The sequence below is a fragment of the Passer domesticus genome, chromosome 4, assembly GCF_036417665.1.
Source record: "Passer domesticus isolate bPasDom1 chromosome 4, bPasDom1.hap1, whole genome shotgun sequence".
In the NCBI taxonomy this organism is placed as follows: Eukaryota; Metazoa; Chordata; class Aves; order Passeriformes; family Passeridae; genus Passer; species Passer domesticus.
In genome coordinates this window covers 12,955,552-12,980,565 of record NC_087477.1, presented here as the reverse complement: position 1 = coordinate 12,980,565, position 25,014 = coordinate 12,955,552, and the positions used below count along the sequence as shown (strand labels likewise).

General features: G+C 43.5%; 2 protein-coding genes across 11 annotated transcripts in view; one reads left to right on the top strand and one right to left on the bottom strand.

Annotated features, from left to right (window-relative positions):
- Positions 1 to 392, bottom strand: part of ARSJ (arylsulfatase family member J) — a 152,606-nt gene extending 152,214 nt beyond the window's left edge. The window contains exon 1 of the mRNA XM_064416019.1: positions 318 to 392. The gene's annotated coding sequence lies outside the window, so the exon portion shown is untranslated. The remainder of the gene's footprint in view (positions 1 to 317) is intronic.
- The window catches only part of UGT8 (UDP glycosyltransferase 8), a 36,048-nt gene that overhangs the window by 810 nt on the left and 10,224 nt on the right, over positions 1 to 25,014 (top strand). For 3 of the 10 annotated variants that reach the window (XM_064416028.1, XM_064416027.1, XM_064416035.1), the window contains exon 2: positions 14,937 to 15,760. In XM_064416028.1, the coding sequence (XP_064272098.1) occupies positions 14,939 to 15,760 (822 nt within the window). In that variant the 5' untranslated portion in view covers positions 14,937 to 14,938. Of the gene's footprint in view, positions 1 to 241; positions 314 to 387; positions 409 to 1,857; positions 1,929 to 5,951; positions 6,080 to 11,998; positions 12,057 to 12,403; positions 12,424 to 13,529; positions 13,549 to 14,936; positions 15,761 to 25,014 lie in introns of those variants that run through there. The other 7 variants (XM_064416026.1, XM_064416029.1, XM_064416032.1 and 4 more) reach the window with 7 other exon arrangements.

Below are 25,014 nucleotides of genomic sequence, written 5' to 3'. Positions count from 1 at the left end.
GGGGGGGGTGAGAGTCGAGGGGCTGAGGGAAGAACTATGGAAGGGGGATGAGGGTTGGAGGGCTGAGGGAAAGAGCCGTGGGAGTCGGGGTGAGAAGTGGGGAGCTGAGGTGGAGAGCCGAGAGAAGGAGCCGCAGGGGAGCAGCGTCGATGCGGTGTCTCCGAGCGAGGGGACGGTGTGACCTGGGGAGGGAGCTGGGGCGTGTGGGGGAGCGCCATGTCCTGAGGGGCGCCAGAAGGACGCGTCCCTTCCCGCCCTTTTCGTGAGGGGCGCTGGGGCGGGGAGACAAGTGGGGCCCGGAGGCGGCGCGCAGGTACCTGTGCGGCGCGGCAGGCGGGCACTCATCAAGCGGGCTCCGGCGTGCTCGTCGTCCGGCGCCGCAGCGGCCAGTGCGGGGAAGCCCGGCAGGTGCTGGCGCCGCTCCTTGAGGGAGTCGGAGCGTCCTGAGGGAAGCGGGAGCAGGGGGGGCCGAGGCGGCGCCCGCCCGCGGGGTCCCTCCGAGGCGGCTCCGCAGCCCTGAGGGGAGGCGCGCGCGCGGGGCTGGGCGCGCGCGGGGCGCTGAGGGCGGGAGCCCGGCGGTGGCGGGCGCGGGGAGCCGCCGCTTTCCGGGCACCGAATCCTGGCGGGTCCCCGTTTACTGCTCGGTGTCGCCGTGAGGGGCTGTCGGCGGGGGTAGCGCCGCGGCGTGTGGGCGCAGACCCCCCCCCCCCCCCTTGCTGGGTTGCCTCCCGGCTGCCCGCTTGGGGACGCGGTGTGAGGGACATCGGAGACCCGGGATGGCTCCCAGGGATGCAGTGCCCTCCCTGGATCTTCCCTCCGCTTCCACCCCAGCCGCCTCTGGAGGAAGAGCGTTGCGTAATTGCTGCTGCGCCTCCCGGCTGGGCTCAAAAAGGAGGAAAACGGTGAAGCGTGAACTTTTCGGGCGACACATCGCCGAAGTTGCGGTGTTTAAGCGGATATCAAGTGGCATCTTGTTTCTCATTCTCTAAATAACATACTCGTTTGAGCCCTGGTCGTGGAACAGCAGGGAATTTTTGGGAATTGCGCAGCCCGTTTTGCGTGCTCCTCAGAGTTCCCGGGGGATGGACAGCAGGGAGCAACTCCAGTAGTAGGCATCCTTGAAGGTCTCCTCCCCCAAAAGCAAACACCTTGAAATCAGTATTTTTTTTATTCCTTTTTTGTGTTACGACCAAATTACTTAGTTTTGCGAATAATTCACGTGATGCTACTTATTTCCAGACTTCTATTGCCAACATTTTCTCGATTGGTGTTTCTCATCTGAAGCTGCCTGCTTTTCCAAGCAATTATCACACAAGGTCACTTAGATTTTTAGCTGAGCCAGTATTAAAGCACTGACACTACCTAGTGTGCAATTAACCTTTGCTTCACATTTCCTTGTTTTAGTTCCTGTGTTTCAGTCATCGATCCAGGCCGAACACTGGATACTGCAGTGGCTTTTCTTTTCCAAAAGACCAACCAGTTTGTGCTGGAGTCTTGTGCTCCGAGGCAGATTTCATGCTGTTGTGAAAATATTTCAGTTGAAGTACAGGGAAATGAGTATTTAGCACAAAATACTTGTGATTTATTTTTCCTTTTTTTTTTTGCGTGTTTCCTGTTAACAGAAGCTCTTTATAGAACCCGAGAAAAGAAAATATTTGTCTTGTGATGTGTCTGTTAAATATTGAGACTCAGAGGTGAGAATCATGCCAGTGTTTTGTAAACAGGAGATTTCGTTTGCTTAGGGTGCTTCTAAACATTTGGGTTGCTCTAAAGCAGGATTTGGGTGGAGGAACCTGTGGGATTAACCAGGACTGGAGGAGAGGACATCTGAAATGATCCTGCATCCTTCTCCTGGAGGGTGATGTCACCTGAGCTCCGAGTCCTCTCCTTGCCGGTGCGAGTGAATTGGAGGGGAGGTGGCTTGCTGAGTAAGTGCTGATGGAGCAGTAGGCTGGTTTGGGTGGATGGAATTGTGGCAGTTGCAGCTGGGTGCGTGGCTGCCGTGTCTCGCTGGCATGGCTGTGTGAGTGTGGGGGGCCTTCCCTGCACCTGTTGAGACTTGCACAGAGGACATGGTCTGCTGGAGTCCTCTTCCTACTGCTTGAAAAGTGTTCTCTCATAATTGAGTGTAACAATGTCTGTCCTGACTTGGTTATATTCTGATTGATGCTCTTTAGCGTGAGATAGTTAGTTTTGACTTAAACTGCCTAGAGTTTGTTGCCCCTGTGTAGCTATCCTGCTTTTTTCCACTTTGGGCCCTTTCAAATGCTTTTTGTCCACATTGCTGTTTTAGCCAGGTTGCTCTCTTCAGAACAGTACAAGAATTTACCTCGGTTTATTCCTTATGGGTCAAGTCTCTTGTCTTTCACTCACAACAGAAATCCCACTGCAGTATTAAAGCCCATTGGGTTGTTTGTGGTGAGATCGAATTTGTGGGATGATTAGCAAATGAAATAACTTTTTTCCTCCAGCTCTAGACTTTCAACAAATATTTTTATTTCTGTTTGATGATTACAAAGTCATATTTGTGAAGAGAACAGAAGTGTGTTTGAGAAATGTCGACACATGAGAAGCATTTGACATCATTCACCTCCTTTGTTGGTATTTCTAGTCCTCAGAAAAATTTCAGCATGGATTGACTTCTTATTGTTGTTTTAGAAAGTATCTTTGGGCTGAAAACTGAATTTCTGATACAGGTTTAAGTGTTTGTGAATAGGTATTGTAGAGGCCACTTTTCCCTGTTTTCCGGGAAGTAAAATACACTGGAAGCATTTAATGGAATTCTCTGTCCTTCCTCCAGGACAGCTTTGCTGGGAGGCAATTTCCAAGACTTGTGACATAAGGTTTCTTGAACATTTGATGAATTATTTTTCATCTTTTATGACACTTGGATGTATGGCTGTTAAAATGCTCAGGGTGTGAAGTCCTGATATCCCATGTAAGAAGAAAGCATTTAAATGGTTTGTAGCCCAAACTGTGCCTATAAACTGGTTTGTCATGCCCATAATATTATTTGTATAGGGAAACAAGCATAGCTTTCTTCTTTGCTCTGTGCTGTTCTTTCCTCCTGTGAATGGATGGTTCATCTTCACAAAAAATAAGCAACTTAAGACTATTTTCCCTTCTTACTCAGTAACTAAAGGGAGAGTTAATGGGAAGTCTTGAGTCAGCTTCTGATTCTGAGCTGACTCAAAGAAGTGAGCCTTGATGCCCTGCAGAAACAGCATGCTTTAAAAAAAATTTCAAATATTAAGGCTGTATCTCACCGTACTTAGAGGGAGGTGACAGTGTGAATGTTGTAGTTGGAGGACCTTCCAAGTTTCTTAATTTAAGACTATATTCCATTAGAGAAATTATTTTCACCACCAGTCTGGAAAAAGTTATTTATTTGTTATACCTGAAGATGGAGCGCATAAGTGTAACCAAAACTTCCAACATTAAATTTAGACATACAGGATTTTCGATTGAAATGCAGTTACGTATTTTGTATTTGATTTGTTTTGGGTTTTTTCTGCAGCCCCCGTCTGATTTGAAACTTATTTTACTTAAGTCAAATGAATAAGGTTCTTTAATGCCAGGAATACCACTTAATGGAATACACGTTTTTAGAAGTATTGAAAGAACTTTGAACAAAAATTAAGTACTAGCTTTAAAAAAAAAAAGGCACAAAAAAGCTAGCACAAAGCAAACAAAAAGAGAAACAAGAAGGCCTCAAGAAAACACATGGCCAGTACTTGTGAGTTACTTAATTACTTCCTCTTAGCTTTATTTTCAGGACATCATTGTTGCCTTCTCAGTTTAATGCTTCAGCTGGGAAATACTCAAATTTGAGGCCAAGTGAGGTCTGGTTGACCCTGCGGAGTGAGGTTTTCTGGCTGACACTGCAAGTGAGATGAAAGGAGCATCTCTCCCTGAATGAAGTGGGGGTGAGGAGCAGGAGTTGTGCCTGGTGTGCTGCTCTCAACACCAGAAGCACAGCTTGCCTGTGAGGTGAGGTGGCAGCAGAGCCTGCTACCCCACAGCTGTGCTAGTGCTTCCTGTAGTGGCTGCTCCAGATTTATAAGTGCTAGTGCTTTTTAAAACGAGATATTTGTTAGAGAGCGTAGCTGCTGTTTGCTAGGAACTGGCTTTTATGTTTTCTAGGTTTCCTTGGGAGGCCACTTGTGCCAATTGTTCATCATGCAAAAATCTGCTCAGAGGTACTTCTTTCTAACAGCATGGTGTGCTGAGGTGGACCTTGCAGCAGGACCCTTCTCAGGAGTGTTCTTGGTTGCTGGGTTCGGTGTGGTCCAAAGTCACCATAGCTCAGTTCAAACCTGTACATCAATGCACTGTAAATGGCAGCAAAGTATTGCTGGAGAACTACACCCCTGATGAAGCATTGCTGGTCCTCAGAAGAACATTATTTCCCAAAACTGATCTTTGAGGGGTGTGTGGTGATGTGTGTGGAGTTTGGTCCCTGGGAACATAACTTTAATCAAGCTTAAAACGCTCGTGTGAAGCTTTGTCCACACATATTTTGCTTCCCAGCAGCACAGAGTGGAAAATTCCACTTGTAGTATTTCAGTGACATGTCTGGATAGGCCAGTCTAGTGCTTGGGGTGTCCATGACTTGTGAGGCTAAAAGGAAATGGGAGCTGTTGGTGTCAGTCTTGTGAGGACTTGTGTGGAAACTTGCCCAAGGACGGTTGATGGTTATCTGAGTTTTTTTTTTTTTTTCAAGTTGAAAATCTTGAACAACAGATCTGAGTGTGTAAAATATAGGAGTGAAGCTGTCATATTTCTTTAGCCACTCCTAATGATAAGTTATTAATTATTGTGCTTTGTGACGCTTTGGCAATTATTTTGCTTGTTTATCAATTAGCTTTATTTTCATGGAATTACATGTGAGGATTGGAGTATTCCGAATCATTTTATCTCAGGCTATACTTTTATTAGACAATCAGTCTTGCCTTAAACTGCTTACTAGTGAAATAACTACAGATATAGGCTATAAAGTTATTTCTGTTTTAAACCCCCTATCAGGTGTTTATTACTACGTAGTGTTCATGTTAAAGTTTTAGTTGCTTTCCAGAGGTGGAGGAATACGTGGCAGGTGCCATTTTGGGGGGTAGGAACAGACATGTGCATGTGTAGAACCACTCGGGGTGTGCCTGGATGGGTTATTGTTCATTTGTTTTGGTTTTATGCTCAGATCATTCTGGGAATTGTAGTCTTGGAGATGGGAACCATCTTTGTCTTGACCCCTTGTAGCCTTTGGATTTATTTTCTCTTTTCCCTAAGGTTTGTGAATTAACAGATTGTACTTAAGTCTTAGACCATCTTTGAAAATCTGCAAACCCTGTCTTTAGATTTTGAATTATACTCTAGTCTTACTCAACTACTGGTGCTAGAAATTTGCAGGAAGCTTATGTGTGTTTAAAAATTTTTATACAGCTACCAAAAAAAAAAAAAAAGCCCCAACCCTTACTGGAGTGTATTTTGCACCTTCTAAAATATTCCCAAGTTGATTTCTGTCACCTGTAGCTCTGGTAAGTGATGTGGTCTTGCTCTTAAAATCAGAATCTCAGGATTAAACTACAGAAAAACTGTTAAACTATGCTTTTATCCTTAATCTAGGTCCAGATTATACTAGGAGATAGTTCAAAGCAGGCACTGAAAATACAAATCTGAAAACAACAGACAACAACTGAATTTGAAGAAAACCGACCTGTGAATTTCAAAACAGAAGCTATTAATTAACAGACTGATGAAGCTAAATGTTTTTTGCATGTGTGGTGTTGCTGCAATTATTTTAATAGAGCTGAATAAGAGCAAAACATGATGAAATGCAGTGTTTTCACTTTATTCCAGGTTGTATTTCCCACTGCTGAAACAAACCTGTGATAGTTTCCTTTGTGATTGTGTTTGTGTGGCTCGTTAAAATGTGCTTATTTGCTATAGGATGAAGTCAGAAACGGAACAAAGAAATTCATTGAGTGCTTCTGGGTGTCATGTGATGGCGTGACCAGGGAGAGCTTGTACCAAGCTGAAGCCAGCTGGAGTGAAAACCAAAGCATCCCCCCAATAATTACTGAAGTTAAGTGAAAATCCCAGTAAAATGGGTTTCAGTTTAAAACTAATGTTGTCTCAGGCCCTGAGGCTTGTTCATGAGCCAAAATTCATGCTTGGGTGATGGTAGCACATAACTACAGGTACCAATGAATTAGACTCACAGCAAAGTGCACTGCAATTTCTTCCAGCCCCTTCTTCAGAGGGTCATTATAGCAAAGGAGATCCAGGCATTAATTCAAGTATTCAAAATCAGAGTGAGGTTTTTTTTTTTTTTTTCATTTTTCCATCTTTTTAGCACTTCATTCAGCTTGCTGTTTCAGCCTGTCTTTTGATGCCAGTGTGAGACCAAAGGCACCATGGGCAGCTTTGACCCTTCAGTGGAGGCATCTTTGTCTCCATCAGTTCCTGTGGCACTTATGCCTTGTCCTCTCCGCAGGTAGCAAGTTTCCTTTTATTTTCAGCACTTAGTCCTGTGGTGAGTTATTCTGTTCCTGGGCTCTTCAGGGCATGGTGGTCACACAGCAGGAGCAGGGCTGGTAAAAACCATCGTCACCAATGCTGGTGTCCCCTGGAAATGTGGAATAAACTGTTGGCTTCTCTCTGTTGATACCCCCAGCCCTGATGTCACGGCAATATTTCTGATTCTTTCTGGTGCAAAATGGCTGCAGCAGGGGGAGAAATTTAGGGTTTCTGGTCTGGGTACTTGGAGGGAAGCTCTCCAGGAGGTGAGGGACTTCCTCAAGGGACTTTAACGTTCTTGCCAAAACACCATGTCTTGTGCAAGTTCCGCTGTGAAGGAAGAGGTGTAATTTGTCTGGAAAGATTCTCCTGTTGTGCTGGATGAAGCAGACAAAACTCTCCACCAGGCGCGTGCGTGTCTCACTTGCAAACAGATGGCTCTTGGCTGTGTGCAGGCAGCAGTTGTCTTTCCAAGGTGCCAGGGGTGGATAACCACGGGCAGCAAGGAGCAGAGCTGCGAAACGGAGAGCGCCAATGCGGAGAAACCCGAGCTGCGGGCACGCCGAGCCAGGCTGTCCTCGGTGGAACACTCGCGGGTTTTGGAGCAGTGTGCGAGTGCTTGGCTTTGCTAATCCTCACTATGTAAAGTGTTACAGATTGTAGACATCTTGAAATGCCCTGTTTGAGATGCCCGGTGCAAAACAAGACAAAAAGGAATGGCTGTTCTTGCTCTATTTGCTTTTATTTGGGTTATTAAAATGACCCAAGAACGTCTTTTGATTTGTTTTGATTATCCTGCCTGGTAGGTCTACAGAGGTTAATGTTTCACAGGTTTTAAAATCTTGGTGGAACTCAATTCCATGCAGTTAGTTGGGCTGAACTTGGGATATGGATGCTAGTACAATACCGACCTTTAGTAAAGTTGATGATTTTTACTGTTTCACAGTGTTAGTGCGTGGGGTGTTAAGGAATGTAGGTCACGTGCAGTGGAAGGTCCTTGGTCCTGTTGGAACGGAGTTCACCTTATGAAAATATTTAATTAGACTTGAATCCTTTACTCTCAGGGAAATCAGATTTTGGCTGATACAGTCACTACTGCAGCATTATGACCCCAAAGCATGCACGTTTATAAGGGACTTGATAAAAATATCATATTATTGGTATTAGTAGATTTGGAAATCCTGAGTATATTTAGAACACAATCTTTATAAAAAGGTAATATTTGTAAGTATTTAATCTTTTTAGATATGATCAGTCTTTTCAGAAGTTTGGGACAGTTTTCTGTAACCATGAAGAATCACAGAGCACATCTATCCAAAAGCCAGTGGTGAAGTGTTACCAGGACGGTTAGACTTTGGCCACTTGCTTAAAGTTATTTTAATAGGACAGAATGCCTTTCATAAGAGTTGTATTCCCATGTAACTTCTCAAGGCATGCTTTGTGAAAATATTTTGTGTATAAACTGTAGAACCTTTATTTTGAAGAAGTGCCTTTTCTGCCATGCTACCTGTGAAGTGAGGATTTCTAAAATCCTTTCTACTATGGTTGAGTACAAAAGCTTAGGTAAAACCCTTCTATGTTTGATAAAACCTGTTGCACGTACAGTAAGGGGTTACTAAAAGTGGTTTCATAAATTGCATATCCTTTTGACTACCTCTTAATAGCTCCTTTGCTGTTTGCATAGCTGACACAGTAAGTCTGACAGAGGATTGTAATGCCTGTAAATCTTCCTCTTTTGACTGTGGATGAGATGTTCTTGTCCTCATTGAAGCGCTTCAGTCATTGGATAGGAGATGTTGTTTGGGAGACTGTACAAAGCAAATGCTAAAGCCTGCTCTTGTTGATACACGTGTCTTACTAATTTCTTAATTTATTCCTTTAGATGAAAAAAGGAGGCTGTGGTTGGAAGCCAAATCACACCACTCATCTAAAACATTGCAACGCAGACTAGCAATCACAGCACACACTGTGCCTCAGCAATTTGTAACAGGATGAGTGATAGAGAAAATTTAAAGGCATAAACCCAAAGGCTGTACAATGCCTGGTACCAGAGTCTCTTCCCAGATGGTTTCCTGATTTGTTGATGCGAGACACTGCAAGTTTCTGCATTTCTGGTGCTTTTTTGCTGCTTTTCAGCATGCAGGTCACTTAGCACCTAGTGCTTCCTAATCTTAAACTGCAGTTTGCTGCCTCAAGTCAGCTTGTGTAATACTGACTGTAATGTTGTAATGTCCTAAAGGATTAGGGTATTTTGGATTGTCTGTGGAATATGTACAGCACAGCAAACAGTATTATGGGCTAAGAACATGTTTTATTTCCCAGCTTAAAGGAATGGTGAGGAGGCAAGTTTTTGCCCGAAGATCATGGTCTTTCTTACTGTCATCTGTTATGCTACTAATTAAAATCTTCCTGTCTCCATGATAAAATTATTTTCTGAGATTTGCTGTCAGACATGATTTGGTCAGTGCATTTCCTCACACAGGTAGCATTTCTTGGTGCTCGGCAAAAAAATGCTGATGTGGAGTGCTATTAAATCTTAAAATGTTCGTGGGGAATGTGAAAAATTAGACATGTTGAGGGATGTGTAAAAGGGAAGAGTTTTTCTTTGGTCACTCCTTTGGTTTGGAATCAATGCATTTCATGCAAGTTTGTGTGTGTGTGTATTTGCATTTTCTTTATTATAAACTGCATGTATTTGGCTGGCACAGCTAAGATTTGGGTTGAGTACCCAAATAGAATAGAATATTATTAATAATAATTAATAATAATTAATAGAATAGAATAGAATATTTTTAGCATAGAATCATCCTGTACTCCGCATTAGTGAAACCTTCTCTTTGTCTTGAAGTATTTTGTCTTTCAGCATTATACCTAGCTGCAAGTTAGTCACTACTTCTGTTAGTCACTCCTGGCTATCTGGGGCTTGATAAAAGGCTTTGCTTGCAGGGCCTTTGGTTGGGCAATCTGGGTTGTAGGGCTTGGCTCTGTGTTTGTATAACTGAGGTGTTCACAAGCCTCTGGAGGATGGGTATCACGTTTTCCTTGTAAAACAGTTTTTAATAGCAGCTAAAGCAAACAGAGCTGCACACAAAGTGCATTCATGTCAATGGGGCTTGGAGTGGGCAGGGCTGGAGTGGCACTGATTTGGGTAATGTCAAGGTAATAATCTTTGATCAGTGGTCATTTCTTTCCCTGTTTTAATGCTTCCTTTCTATTGAGAGCAGTAGTAAAGCATAGTCAGCAGCTGCTTATGTTGGCTTTTTGGTTTTTCCCCAGAGGTAGTTTGTGGTGCTCTCCATGACCTGTTCTTCTGCAGCTTCCCTCAGCATTTCTCTTGCTATGCTTTCAACCACGTGTCTCTTCCTACATCTGATCTTGAGAGGAGTAAACACCCTGTTTATGTTTATCTCTGGTGCAAACTGCAGTTGGGCATGGTAGGGTGGGATTGGCTCCTGAGGTGGCACTGCCCTGCTCATGGTGCCAGTGTTTTGACCTCAGGTGGGATAGCTGAGGTCAAATATGCCTTAGTGGGAGAAAAGAAGCTGGCTCTGGAGCCTGGCATGGGTGGTGCTGTATGTAACTGAAAACTGGTCAGGGTCCCTTTACCTATGTGAAAACTGCATCAGATCTGCAGCTTTTAATGCAAGTTTAGGTGCTGATTAAATACATCTTTCTTTTGGAAAAAAAAAAAAATTAAAAAATGGTGGTTTTGCCTTTTGGCTCAGACACTAATGTGAAATTTCAGAGAGTTTACAGCTCCAAGAGCAGAGTTTGTGTTCTTCCTTCTAAAATAAGTAGTTTTGTCTAATGAGGTGCAGTAAAGGGAGGGGGACAATACTGAAGCAAGGTGAAAAAATAAGTCAGTGTGTGTGCACCACAACTCTGGCAATTGGTAGTTTGCATGGCTTGCTGAATTACATGAAAATATCACATTTCCCCGTTTTAAAAAATAATAATATTCCTGGGATGCACACATTAGCTTTCCATTTGGGTATAGTAATTTCATTGCTAATTAGCTCCCAGATTTGGGCTTGCAGAGGTGGCAGCCTGTTCCTTTAACCTATGCTGTCTCTGTGAAATGGTAATGAGTAATTTGAGCCCTTTGGGTAAGGTGAGAGATCAGCAGCTCGGAGATGGCTCCTTTGCTGTCAGAGGAGCACTTCTGTTTGGGATGAAGGGCACCTTTCCCGGCAGAGGTCCTGCTCAAACTGCCCAGGTAAACTCAGCAAACCTTAGCAGATCTAAAGAAAGGCTGTACAGAAGGGAGGAACTTAAAAGAGCCAATTGCATCTCTGAACGCAAGCTCTGTCAAACTTCCTTTGCTGCTTTTGAAATCAGGAGTGCTCTTGGTTAGTGAATAAAAAGGACTGTATCCTTCTGTGTAAGTGCCTAAGAACTGTTTAATCTTTTGAGTAGTGATAAACGTGGGAGTAGTTTGCATTCAGGCTGTGCTGGATGGAGGTGAGTGAGAGGCTCTTCTGCTTCTGGATCTCTCTGTGATGGAGGAAAATGTGGATAATGGTATTGCTGGCTTGAAAAGAGCTATTTCTGAGTTTCAGAAATAGCAGGTAGGCAGCCAGGAGTGTAAAGCAGGAAAAAAGCCTCAAACATGCCAAAAAGTTCTATTAGCAGTGATTAGCAGGTTATTAAGGATTGGCAACAAATCTAAATGTAATCTTGGGTACGTGTTCTAGGACTGTAATTGACTGTTACACCAATTATTACTTGGAATTTATCTAAAATAATTTAAGATTGATGTTTATATAAATGACATTAAGTCTTAATGTTTAAATTAGTATTCTACAAGTCAGCCAGCGCTACACTTATTTCCAAGTCATTCAGTTAATTTCCACATTGCCCAACCTTCAAGTATCACAGCTTTGTGAAGAAGGGGGGGAAGATCCTCCCTCTTTTTTTTTTTTCTTCTGTACATCATGATTTTCTGTGTAGTCACATTTATTTTTTGTGTAGTCACACTTGTTGTAGGTCCTGCTTGGTCCTTCTGTGTGAATGGAAAAATACTTCCTTAAAACAAATAAATCATGATTTAGAAATGTTTTGGTCCGCTAAAAACTGCTCCAACAGTCTGACTGTCCAGGAGCGTGCTTGATTTTCTGTAACCCTTTAAAACTCACACTTCCTCTTTCATTTGAAAACCCCCACATGGAGGTCATTAAACCTACTCCAACAGCTACTCCTAAAGTTAAAGGCATACCAAGAAGTTAAACATTAACTTTCTCTTGCTGTGCTCCAGTAAGAGAACCCTTTACAATGCGTAGTTGGTTTCACTACTATAATGCCACTCTGCATCTGGCTCTTCTCCATATTTTTGTTTTTGGGGCTTTTTGGCTGAAAGGAATGGCTTCAATTCAGTGATTATTTTATGGTGTTTGGTTGGGGGTTGTGTTATGTTTTGGGGTTTTTTAGCAAATTTGAATTTTCCTTTTTACCACCATCCTGCAAGGATGTTGCATGCCAGCTCAGACACCGAAACAGTCGTGTTTAATGGAGGCAAATCCTAAGAAGAAGGACTTAAGACAGAGGTACAAAATGGTTTTATATTGTTAACCATCTTAGTGAAGTGCATCATTCTGTGTTTCTAGGCTTTTCTTTCCTCTTTTCTGTCAGGACACATGACAATTCTTTTTCATACTCCTGGTGTGCAGAAACAGAAGGCAGTTGCATTGGACGTTGATCCTTTTTATTTATTTTGGCCACTGATTTGTTCTGGGAGTTGACAGCTGGATTGTGGCTGGGAGTTAGTAGGAAGAATCCCTGAGCTGTAGTTGTTACTAGCTGGCTTCCAGCTGAGCACCACCTTGGCGTCCTGACACTTGTAAAGACTTCTGTGCCTGGGCACTGCCTGCTGCTTTGGGAGATGAGCTGAATCAGAAATTCCCACTGGAACAGGCAAGTGTCCTGGGGGAAATAGCTGCTGTGCTGGGGGAGGTCACTGCTGAGGGCAGTTGGAGTGGGGGACTGTCTGGGAGAGAGGCTGGAGCTGAGCTTGGGTGGCTGTGTGCTGATGTCCTGCTGGTGGCACCGGGCACCCACCTATTCCCCAGTCCCAGTCTGCCAAATGGGAATTGGGCTCATGGTTAATTGGCTTACAGAATGCTGTAACCTATTGCCCTTGTTCCTGCGGAATTCAAACCTAGGCTCCCCGCTTCTGTCTGGCCAGGGTATGAAATGATGAGGCTGCAGGTTCCTGCCAGAAGTTCAATAGAAGGTCAATGCAATTTTTCCCAGTAAAAATGTCACTTAATTGGCATTGCTCTAATAGCATCATGTGTTTCATATCGCTATGGCTTGGCAGGTCCTGTACGTATATTTTCCAGCTCTTGTGGAAGGTGCTTATGTTGAAAAGGGGAGTTGCATAATAGGTTTTTGAGAAGTGATTATTGTTTTACCAGTTCTGAAGATACCACAAGGTACAGACTGCCAGCAAAGTGTGTCGTGTCATCTCTTGACGCTGATACACTGCAAGAGGATAAAAAATAATGTTTGGTAAATGCTTTTAGGTATATTTCCAGGCTTTCATGTTCGTATTTATAATACCTTCACAAGGAGTAGAATGTACAATGTGATTGCTGTTTAAAACTTGGCTTCCAGGTAAGTGTGGGGACGGGATGCAATGGGAAAACACTGTCGGCATCCTAGGGAAGGATAGCTGTAGTTCCCATGGCTTTTGGTGGCATGTGTGTCACCCCAGCCATGGAAAATATGCCTTAGGGCTAAGGATTGTCTCTTCTGTGCTGTGCTCTAGGCCTTGGATCAGGAGTTGTAAGTAGGGCCAGCCTGTGGCAACATGTGGGATCCCCAGGAGCCCTCAGACTCCTGTAACCTTTGATTTCTGCTGCTGATAGAAACATAACTGAGTTTCCCAGTCCTGCATCTCCATTCATGGTTTTGCAATATCGCTCGTTGACAGGAGCAGTAACTCAATACCGTGGGAATGCTTCTAGCATGGGGAGATGGAATCAATAATGGGATTTTTCTGAGTTTGAGTCATCATTTTTCTTGGATGTTTCATTGGTGAGCCATGTTTACTTACTTTTCCTAGCACCTCTCTTAGCTAAGGAGCATTAACCTCCAGCAGGGTCCTGTTCAGGATAACTGAGCATGGGCCAGGGCAGTGGTTTTCCCTCTGTACTTGGCCTTTTGAGACCACACCTCGAGTGCTGTGTCCAGTTCTGGGTCTCTAACCCAATGAACAATATGGAAGTGCTGGAGCACATCCTGCCAGGAGCAGTGAAGCTGGTGAAGGATCTGGAAAATAAGTCCTGTGAGAAGTAACTGAGGGAGCTGGCAGAAAAAGAAGCTCAGGGGAGACCTAACTGCTGCCTACAACTACCTGAAAAGGACATCCTTCAGAAAACCTACTACAGAGTAATATAACTCAAAAAAAACCTTTAAACTTTTTACATAAAAAGTGTATAGGAATATAGTAATTTATAAATAGCTATATAAAATATGAGATGCTCTACTTGTTAGCCAGTAACCCATGTAACGTTAACTAAGAAAAAGTCCTGAGCAGTCTCAGGAGGGAGGAGGGTTGTAGGAGGATTATATGGCTATACCATAGGGAGATAAGGACTGAATAGCAGTGTTATCTGTTGTTTTTTATTTATGAAGGACACTGCAACAGACTGAGGCTTCCACCTGGATTGATTTGGCATGAGGAAAGAGCAGACTTTGTTCAGTTTGTCTTGTACTCAATCCTCTGTTCTAGGAGGGTGATGGTGACTGAGGAGTTTCTGACATGTCCTTGTTGTGCTTCTAAGGCACTTTGCTTTCCTCTGCTGCATACAGCATTTTAGATCACCCAACCACGTGTAAAAAGTATCTTCCCTTTCCCCAGCAGTGTGCTGCTGTCAGGAACAGTGCTTCCAGGATGGCACTGGGGTTTTTCAGCTGGTGTTTAAATGGGTGTTTAAGTGCTGATTTAACTAGGTTGAGAATCAAGTACCTGTTCAGGTGCTTCAGTGGAAGTTGCAGTGTTCACGTGTGCAGTACTAATTCCTGTTATTACTCTTGTTCTTGTAAGCAGAATGTCATTTTCGGAGGCTCAAAGTTGGTTGGAGTCAATGGAAGTGTCTTGCTGCCTGATTTTTTGCTTTCCTATGTATCTGATCGTCATTGATACTAAAGAAAAACATGGTGTGAATTTGCATGTCCTTTTAGGAGGAAAAAAAGTCCTCAATCTTCTCTGTCCTGTTAGCTTATGTGAAAACAAAAACCCAGAAAATGTTATGCTAAAATCAGAGACAAGTAGCAGCTTGGAGGAGGACGACCCGAAGCCTGTGGGTAACTATTGGAGAAGGACTCACAGTGGAAATGCTCATAACCATGCAAATGAAAGGGTGGTGTGCTTAAACTGCAAAATGTAGTGTGTGATGTAATGCTCTTATTTCTCTTTGCAGCTATGAAGCCGTACGCTCCAGCCTTCATTCTCCTGTGGAGTGCTGTTGGGATAGCGAGGGCTGCCAAAATCATTGTTGTGCCGCCAATTATGTTTGAAAGCCATCTTTATATTTTCAAGACTCTGGCCTCAGCCTTGCATGACCAAGGTCACCAGACAGTGTTTCTGCTCTCTGAGGGCAGAGAGATTCCTCCATCTAATCACTACAGACTTCAGCGCTACCCAGGGATCTTTAACAGCAGCACCTCGGATGACTTCCTCCAGTCCAAGATGAGGAGCATCTTCTCGGGGAGGCTGACTGCCCTCGAACTGTTCGATATCCTGGACCACTACTCCAAGAACTGCGACATGATCGTTGGCAACCGAAACCTCATGCGTGCCCTCAAACAGGAGAAGTTTGACCTGCTCCTGGTAGATCCCAACGAGATGTGTGGATTTGTTATAGCCCATCTTTTAGGGGTTAAGTATGCCGTGTTTTCCACTGGCCTCTGGTATCCAGCAGAAGTGGGTGCTCCAGCTCCCCTGTCCTACGTTCCAGAATTTAACTCGCTGCTGACGGATCACATGAACCTATTCGAGAGGATTAAAAATACTGTTGTTTATCTTATTTCAAGATTTGGAGTCAGCTTTTTGGTTCTGCCAAAATATGAAAGGATAATGCAGAAACACAAGGTTCTTCCAGAGCGGTCCATGTATGACTTGGTCCATGGATCCAGCCTGTGGATGCTTTGCACTGATGTAGCGCTGGAGTTTCCGAGACCTACGCTACCCAACGTTGTTTATGTGGGAGGGATCCTTACGAAGCCAGCCAGCCCTCTGCCAGAAGTAAGGTTTGCTGAGTTTTACAGTAATTCCTGTGCTTTCTGCTTGACTTCATGTGATGAGTGGCTGTTTTTAAGCAGTGATTTTTTTCAGGTGGGACCTTTGCTGTTGTTGCTTGGTGAAATATTCCATGAAAGTCACTTCATGTGGTGGTGAGGGGAACTGTTGGTCACAAATGCAACAAAATTAATAATTTTTGGATGCAGGAAGTGTTTTGCTTTTGAGTGAAGTGCTTAATGCTGCTCTAGAGGTGAGAAACAGTGCACTCTGCCTTGGAAATCACATCAGTAGCTTTTAACCAGATGTGGTTTAAAATGAGTATGAGGGAGAATGGATGAATACTGTTCACACTTAAAGAAGCCTGCTGGTAGGTTATGCTGGGTAACTTCATGGTATGGGTGTTTTTATGGTATTTGTTTTTGTGCCTCCCTTAGGTTTGATAATGACTCTAACTCTAGGCATACGTGAGCCTGGGAAGACTGTACCGAGTCATAAATGGAGATAAGAGTTGGCAAAGAAAGCACTAAGGCTGCACTCAGATATGTATCTTTACTGTTCACGTGCACAGCATCACGTGCAGAACTTCAAACTGAAATGGTGATAGTGACTGGACTGACTGCAGAAATCCTGGCTGCACAGATTAATTATTAAGTTTGATTAGTTCAGTGATCTTTGATATGTTACACCTAAGAATGCCTCTGTTGAGCAATACTGTGGTGAGTGACAGGCAGAACGATCTCACAGAAAACAATGTCCTTTGCACTTCTGTTTATGTGTACATAAACGAATAGATCTTGAATTGGAGGAGGTTTTTAATGGATGTTTTTGGCCAGATGATAAAAAGGGCTAGGTAGACCTGCAGTGCTCAACAATTTGCTTTTTAAAATGGCTGTGTCAGCCTTTGCTTTTTGTATGAAAAGTGCTATTGTCTGTTCTCCAGGGTGTCATCAGAGATTACCATAGCAGTGCTGCTTCTAATTGGCTCTTTCCACATGTGCATCAGTGTGTTTGTGTTCAGGAAGGGTCAGGTATCCTGAGAAAGCAGACTGAAGGTACCCTTGTGCTGTCTAGAAGTTTATCCTTGTTTTCCCTTCAGGAAAACTTTGCTAACTGGATTGGGTTTTTCCTTCATTTTCCAGACTGTATTTCCTTTTTCTGTAAGAGAAAAAAGGTATTTGCGTAATCAGTTTGGACAATGAGGTTAACGCTGTCTGTTTTGTGCCTTTTGATGTTCTGTGTAACAGGAGTGACAGTGACCTTGAAACAGACCTGTAGGTCAAGTAAATGGTGGCAATTATTTGTTGCAGAGGGGGGAAGGAGCTACCTAGAATTATCTGTGAGCTGAGACATTTTTTACCTTTTCAATTTTATCAGGCAATTCATTCTTAGTGTTCAAAGCATGAGTTTTCATTGAACAGGAGAGAGGGACCAAGTGATCACATTCCTCTTTTATCCTGTCATTTGTCCATGCCTAAACTGTTGCACATACCCCTGTGGTGTGTGTTGTAGGTAAATTATTGGGCCATCAGTATGTGTCTGCTGAGCAATTGGATGAAATTCATAAGTGTCCCTCTGTCCTGGCAGATGAGAACTGCGAGCACGGACAGCGCGTGCTGCGGCTGTTCTCTGCTCTTGCTGCATCTCCAAGGCAGCAGCCTTGGCTAATTTATTTTCTGCAGCTTCTAGTTTGGTGCATTAAGGTGGGCCAGAAGCAGAGCTAGTTCATGTTTCTGTGCTGGGCTGGAATTGATGATGCTTCAGCAGCTCTCTCAAGTAATTTTCTTGTCCGTGGGCGATGATTAGAAAGGGGGGCAGCACGCAGCAGGATACAGCAGCTAAAATTTGCCCACTAAAGCTATTATTACAAGTCTTTCAGGTGCCTTGAATTCACCAAAACTGCATGCAAGTAGCTTAACTTCGTCTGCTAGACAAGCATTGGGGAAAAAAATCCGGGGTGTTCTTTCAAGTCCAAAATACCTGCTCAGACTACCTTGGGGCACCTCAGTAGTGGCACCCCTGTGTTGGCAACAGTTTTTTCCTTTTTCCCCCCTCACCAAAAATAACCAAGTGTTTGTTTAATCATAATGGAATGCCTACACATAAAAGTTCTAGCTTTCTCTTCATAAGCAGCATCTTAAAATGAAGAGGCAGATAGTAACAAGTGGTCAATGAGGAGATTAAGGTCAAGATCTCTTAAGGTGTTACACGGTGGCCATTCTTTCATTCCGTGGGATGGGGTAGCTCTGTTTTGTGGCTGCCCAGATTCTGCACCTGTCCCCTGAACTTCTTGAAAGAAAAGTTGGAAAAGCACAGATTTAAAGGTAGCATGTAGCAGTGGGTGCTGAATATTCATGTTGTGTAACAGTGTGAGGGGAAACAAACCTGATCCAGCTTTGCCTGTCATCTGTGTTAATATTATATATTAAAAAAATATATATAAATATATAAAGTCTGACCCAGCTTTGCTGTCCCATCTGCATTAATATTTCAATCCTGGGGCACATCGTCCCTGCTGCTTCTGCAGTTAGCTTGTGTCAAGCATGATTTTAGCTGCTGCTGAGCTCTGTAGCAATTACGCTGCAGCCCCCGGTTGTGGCACACAAACTGCGAGCGTGTCTTTGGGTCGCAGCTTGCCCAGACGCCTCGGGAAGGCTCCGATCCTCGTCGCTGCTCTCCCTCCCGGGCAGTGTCCCGGCGTCGGGCTGCGCTTGGCGCAGTGTCCCTCGGGAAGTCGCAGTGCTCGGCGTGCCAAGGAGGGGGAGCCAGCGGCGGGAGCAGCGCGTCCTTTGGAGGTCACCGCTCTGCCCGGCTCCCTGCGGTGCCTTGCGGCTCCCACCTGGGCAGGCAGTGGCTGAAGTGCCTGGGGATGGCACATTGCCCCTTCGGATCCCTGCTGCCGGTGGATGAAGCCGAGCACACCCTGTCACCCTGCTCTGCCGCGCTGGGAGGGCTGTTGGTGGCTTTGCAAAGCTCTGCACGGGCGGTTCTGGTTGTGTTCTGTGAGAGCCAGTGTGACATTTTCGCTGGTTAAACTGGGTTTGGACGGTGCTTCTTGCTCAAAGTGTGCTGCGCTGTTTAGCTAAATACAAGGAGATGATTAAGGTGACTTATCCCACATGCTTGTGAAATTTTATTTGCTTATAGGTGGTGGGTGCAGAGTCTGGCATTTTGTATGTATCTCACAAAACCATATGCTGAATTATTTAGAGGGCAGCATGAACAGAATTAGCCTTAAAAGATGAAAAGCTAGAGACAGACTGGGTATCAAGTCCTTAAGGTCATCAGTGCCTTAAACTGTTGAGGGCATAGTGTTCCCTGGCAGTATTTTCCAGATAACTGTCGTTGGCCATTAGGAAAATCACAAGCTCCCCTGCCTCTTCCTCACTACGTTTCTCCAGAGGGATCTGAATGAAGCTGGCTTTTTAAAGGGACACCCTTATAAGCAAGAACAGGGAAACCTCTTCTCTGGCATTTATGCCTTGTGACCAGGTTGATGTGTACTAGGCATTAATCAGCCTGATAAGTCCCTGAATCAGGGCAGGAAGCTGAGGCATGCTCCAAGGAGCTGCCTTGGGAAGTACTCAGTCCATGAGGAAACTGATTTTATGCTGCAGACGAGGGTGTTCTCATTTTGGAGTAATAAGTTGTCCTTACAGCTGCAGCTGTCAACAGATAATTACAGGAACTTCCTCACTTGTCCATGGACATCTCTTATCTGAGCTCGTTATTATACAGATCAAAGTCTATGCAGCAAATTGGTGCCTTTGAAATATTTTCGCTGAAAAGTATTTTGGTGGTTTTTTTGTTTGTTTTCTTGGGTTTTTTTCCCCCTCCCTGAGCCTTGCTGACAGCTGTGTGTTTACTAGGTGTATTAGCTGATACTGATATGTATCTTGAAAAAGAGGTGGGAGAATCAAGAGATGTTTTATTCCTTAAACCTGGCTTTTCTCCTTCATTCAGATTCAAGGACACTTCTATAAGCCCTTGCAGACTGTAGCAGTAGACTGTTGTGCATGGTGTGTAGCACCATCATTTTAGTATTATTTTTAAAGTCCAGGGAATGGTTCTTACAGACCTGTTTGGACAGTAAATTTCTGGTGATATGAAGCAATTCCAGACCTGTTTGAAAATGCATGTGGCTGTCAGCTGGGGAGGCAAAAAGTCTTTTAAAGATGGAGATGATGCAGCACTGCATAAGTTCTGTACTGAACTGTATGATCGTGTCTTTTGACTCTGAAATTATTTTAGATAAAGCTTCTTTCCCCCCTAGAATTTGATGTTTTGATCTACAAGAAAGCATTGTGTGAACTCTCCAGGTACCCACAGTCCTAAAACCGTAGCGTCCAGTCTCAGCTGCTCCAGCAGGACCGGGCTGGTGAACCATGTCTGGTCTGCTGTACTGCTGCATTTTAAATTTGGGAAGAAATGTGACTCAGCATCTGTTTAGTGCAAGACACGGGAAAGGACACAGGGTTGATTCTGGAGCTTGGTTAAGTGTCTCCAGTTAAACTTGTGAGGAAGGCAGGTCCTCCAGGTGCACATGCCAGGCATCGAGCTGGCGTCCCATGAGCAGTCCAAGGAGCACCAACCTTCAGTGAGCCTGTGCTGTCCGTCAAAAAGCAAATTTGCTTGGTTCATGGATTACAATCCAGGCTGGTTATTTGTTGGGTTCAAGCAGTTATTTGTATTGGTAATGGAAAATAGAAGTTCCAGACCTTAGATGTTGGTTAGGTCAGGTGATGAAAGCTGAAATCTAAAAGCAAGAGAAGTGACTTTGTTATTTTTATTCTTAAAAAAACAAACAAAAACCACTTTGATAAGCTACTACTGTAAACAGGCTTTGTGGTTTTAAATATTCTAGTTTATCATGTTCATATTGGAACATACAAACTAACAAGATTTATTCATTTTGGGAACTTGCAGTGGTTTAACTGAGCGTCTCTTCCAAATTTGGGGGGATGGCCTCCATAGAGGACAAATAATGAGCCAGTGTTTTTCCCATATTTCTCCCATTTATAATAAAACAGAATATGTGAATTTATTTCAAAGGATGTTCTTTTTTTTCTGGGGTATTTGGAACATCCTTGAGTTTGGGTACCACATTCCTCTAATTTGGCAAGTTGGGATGTGCTCAAAACTTGGCATTTATGAGTAGCAAGCCTAATTATTAATATTGACTTGAAAAAAAAAAAAAAAACATTAATCAAGACTGCTTTTCACATGTCCTAGCTGCTTAAAGGTGAAGTGGATAATTTGTTTATGGCTAATACCTTGCTTTGGGGGATGAGGTGTCTCCAGCTTTGAGAGCAGACCCCTTCCTGAGCTGTTCATGGGGGAATTCTGCTGCCAATATTTCTGCTGCTCACCCTGAGCAAGGGGAGTCTGGGTGGCAGATGTGGGTCTTGCACAGGCTCAGGAACCAGCTGATCATAGGCTTTTCAAATAAATTCTGGTGACTGGTGGCTTCTTTATATAAATATAATATTAAAAAATATATCTAGGTATTGTGTATGTATATATATACTTTACATGTATTCATAAAGCTGTAAAAAAAAAAAAAAAGCAAAGGGAGGAGGTAAACCCCACGAAGAAAGAAAAGCTGTTTTATCTGAAGAGGGAAATGAAGAAGAAATTGCAGTTATTAGATTAAAGGATTTAAAGCTGCAGTTAGAATTGTTATCTCCTACCATCCACAGAGCAAGGTGTCATACTAGAACAATGACAGAAAAAATTTTCCAGGTAAATGAGATTATCATGTGGATTTATGGGTGGGGTGTATGTCAGCATCTGTAATACAGAGGTCTGTGTTTATAATTTAGCATCTTGTCAATTTTCCTAACTGTATTATCAGCAATTTCATTTGACTTCATGTTCTGTAGGCAGAATAAGTAAAAACAGTCTTCATCCTCAGTACTGTTTTTTCTTAACTCCTGTAGAGTTTTTTGTTCCATATGGAGCTGCTGAGAGGGTTGGTGAAACCTTGGTTTGCATTTCCACGTGATAATTATAAACTTTCCCATTCCTGCTTAGGAAAGTGGTTTTTGGGGTATTTTTTAACAGATTGCTGCCTGTGGGGTAATGCCAGCAAGGCTTCTAATGGGAACCCTGGGTGTGAGGATCCCTCTGCTGTACCTGCCACTCTCTGCAGTGATTTTAATAACCTCTCCTGAAGGGCAAGCTCCCTGTTTTCCACTCCTCCCATTCATTTGAAAGACAAGGTTGCTTTCCCAGGGTGCTTGCCAGAGCTCTGGTGAGTAATGGATTTTTGCACCAGGGAAGTCCTTGCGTGGCACTTTCCTGGTTGACCTCTAGCTCTGGGTAGAGCCTGTTCCCAGAGCTCCACTGGATACGCCTGCAGCTCCAGAGGGGCTCAGGCACAGGAGCAAAGGCTTGGGGGCTGCATTTCCTTACTCGGGTTTGGAGTGTGGATTACATTCCTCTTTAAAGTCAAATGGGCTTGAACTCTGTGTCCCTCTTGGATGCTAAATGGGAAAAGGCAGTAAAGGTCCAGGATAAGAAACTACACCATTTTAGGCACTGGAAAGCTTTGTAGGATCTTAAAGACTTTTTAAAAAATTTATTTTCATAGCCTGTGTGTTTTGGAGAAGGCAGATACACAGTGTATATATATATATAAAAACAGCAAATAATTAGTTTAAAAATATGAAAGTGTTGTCTGCATTTTAGCAGGGCTGAATCTGTGTCTAATATTGAAAGACTTAACAGCATTGTCAGATTAATATGTGGTGACTGTACTTAGTACTGCTTGGGGTTCTGACAGGGAACAGTTCTGATCTTTAGAGTTTGTTTCCCAACTGCTAGCAAGTTTTTTTCTTCTTAGCCGGCAAGAAAACAGGGATTTACTTTAATGCCACAATCCTTTGATAGGCACAAGGTTTTGGAGTTACCTTGCTCTGTGCCAGTATGAATTACAAAATGTGAAAAAATTGTGTGACTATTAACTGCAAGCAGTTTTTGTATGGCAGAGGTCATTAATAAAGCCCAGGGAAGAGAAGAATTAACTTGTTATTAATGCAGAGGGAAACGGGGGCTCAGGAGGATCCTGTCCTCGTTGGGAGCTGCGTGTCTGCTCTTAATTGAACTAAGAACTTAATTAAGACGGGTGATATGGAAGGGAGCAAGTCCTGATAAAACAGGAGACTAGCTTTTGCCTGGTGGCCCTAGTTTTTGAAAGGCGGGAGTTGAGTCAGTGGAAAATAACCTTGGGAGTGTGAGCAGGGCGCCGGGCGATGCGCAGCCAGCAGCAGCAGCTGGCTGTGCCGAGTCAGGGAGGCTGACTCCATCCTCTGCCTCGTGCCCTCCGTGTGCACTGGCCTGTTCTATGTCCTTGGCTGCTCCAAGCAAATAAAAACTCCTATTTTTGGTTCTAGACTGACTTAAAAATTCATGGCAAGTAAATACAAACAGCTTGCTTTGCCTGGAGTGATAGTTTCTCTGAGTTTGCTGTGGAATTATGGGAGTTTGTAACTTTGAGGTTATATGATCCTGTTTGGTTTGTGATGATAAAGGTTGTATAAGGGCACCTGTATGACCTTAGACCACCTGTTCTGATATGTTGTGTTAGCAAAGTCAGAAATAAAAATGTATTAATACGGAATATAACTATGTCACATGAGAGAAGTACTATTCAGAGGACAGCAGAAAAGTTTGCACACTCAGAAAAAAAAGGTCTTTAAACCTTTCTGTTAATTTATGAGTATCTCCTTTCTAAAGATGGCTTAATGTGGCTTCTTATTTTAAAATAGATCTGGTTTTGTCTGCTGTAAGCAGCATTATCTGGGAGAAGTTGCATAGGATGCCTGTGCTCTGCCTTGGGGAAAGGGTGGTTTGCAGCCATATCTGAAGAACAGGCGTTTGTGCTATTGCACATTTGAATGGAGCAGCTGAACAGGGAAGGCTTCGGATATTACACCCGCCTATGTTTGTATTTGTGCACTTTGTTTATCTGAAACAAAGCTCAGTATTAGGCACCACTGGTTACTGCCAGCTGGGCCCTCACTCCCTGCTCACAGCTGTGTGCCCAGCACCGGGGCCTGCAGAGAATGGCTAATTAGACAACCAGGCAGAACAAAGCCCACACAGTGGGGCTGGCACAATAGCATTCCTGTCTCACATTGGTCAAAAGATGGACTTTATTTCTTTATTCCTCCCCCCTCACTCCTATAGTACAGCAAGGATCAATAAGTACCTCTTGTCCTGATGCAAGCACAGAGTCCTGTACTATTTCTCCCAAAGGACATGGATTTGCACAGAACTTACATGGAAACAAGCACAGACCTGGCAGGGTTGGGCACAGTGTTCCAAGTAGAGGCCCTTTAAGTTTTTTATGATTTAGTATGCATTTTTAATAACTTTTAAAATAACTTCAATGAAAATTGTAATTATATAGGTATTGGGTGATATTTGCATTATTTTTTAACCATTTAAGTGAAAATTTGAATTGGTTATAATATGTTTATTAGGTGGTCCTTTATAATGAATGTGTATAAAGCTGTAACTGGATGAAAACCATAACTGAGCTGGAAAATATAGTTCACAGTTGAGCTCAGAATGTATATGTGCTGTATTAGGCTTGCCAGGCCTACACTTTAAATGGACATGATGTGCACAAGCTCTGGGAGTGTCTGCTCTGAATCTTCATTAGACTTCCTATTGGAAGTTTTGCTGTCAAGTTCATTGACGTTTGGGGGTTATAATTCCTTCAGGTTTGAGTGCTGGTTTGGAAGGGAAAAGCCAGATGCCTGTTTCTAAGTCACTGCTAGGTTTGTCAAGTTGGCAGTGTAGCCTCAATGAGGGGCATTGTTGTCTCTTGGCTGTGCTAGGGCTTAGAAGGGAAAACCCTTGCCTCAGTTTAAAGAAAACCTGGACATTTCTTATATTTTGGGGTGAGAGAGAGGGTTAGGTGTTCTCTTCCAATCACTGAAAGAAAGAGCTATTTAAAGAAATGCCAGTCCTGATGATGTATATCTTAAGTTTGAATTAACTTCACTTCTGTGCTCAGTTCAAGTTTGAAACAGAGTTTGAGGAAGGCTCAAAGCAGCTCATCATGTAACAATCTCCCTACCCCCTAATTTTTTTTCTCTAGGTTAGACCTCCAAAAAGGTAATTTCGCTTCCTTGTGTTAAAAGAAAACCATCCTGAGTTTACAGGAAACCTGGAAATCCTTTAAAGTGGGCAAAAGGAGGTGGCTGTGCTGTGAGGCAGGAGCAGTGAAGTGCTGCCCGATCGGGGAATGC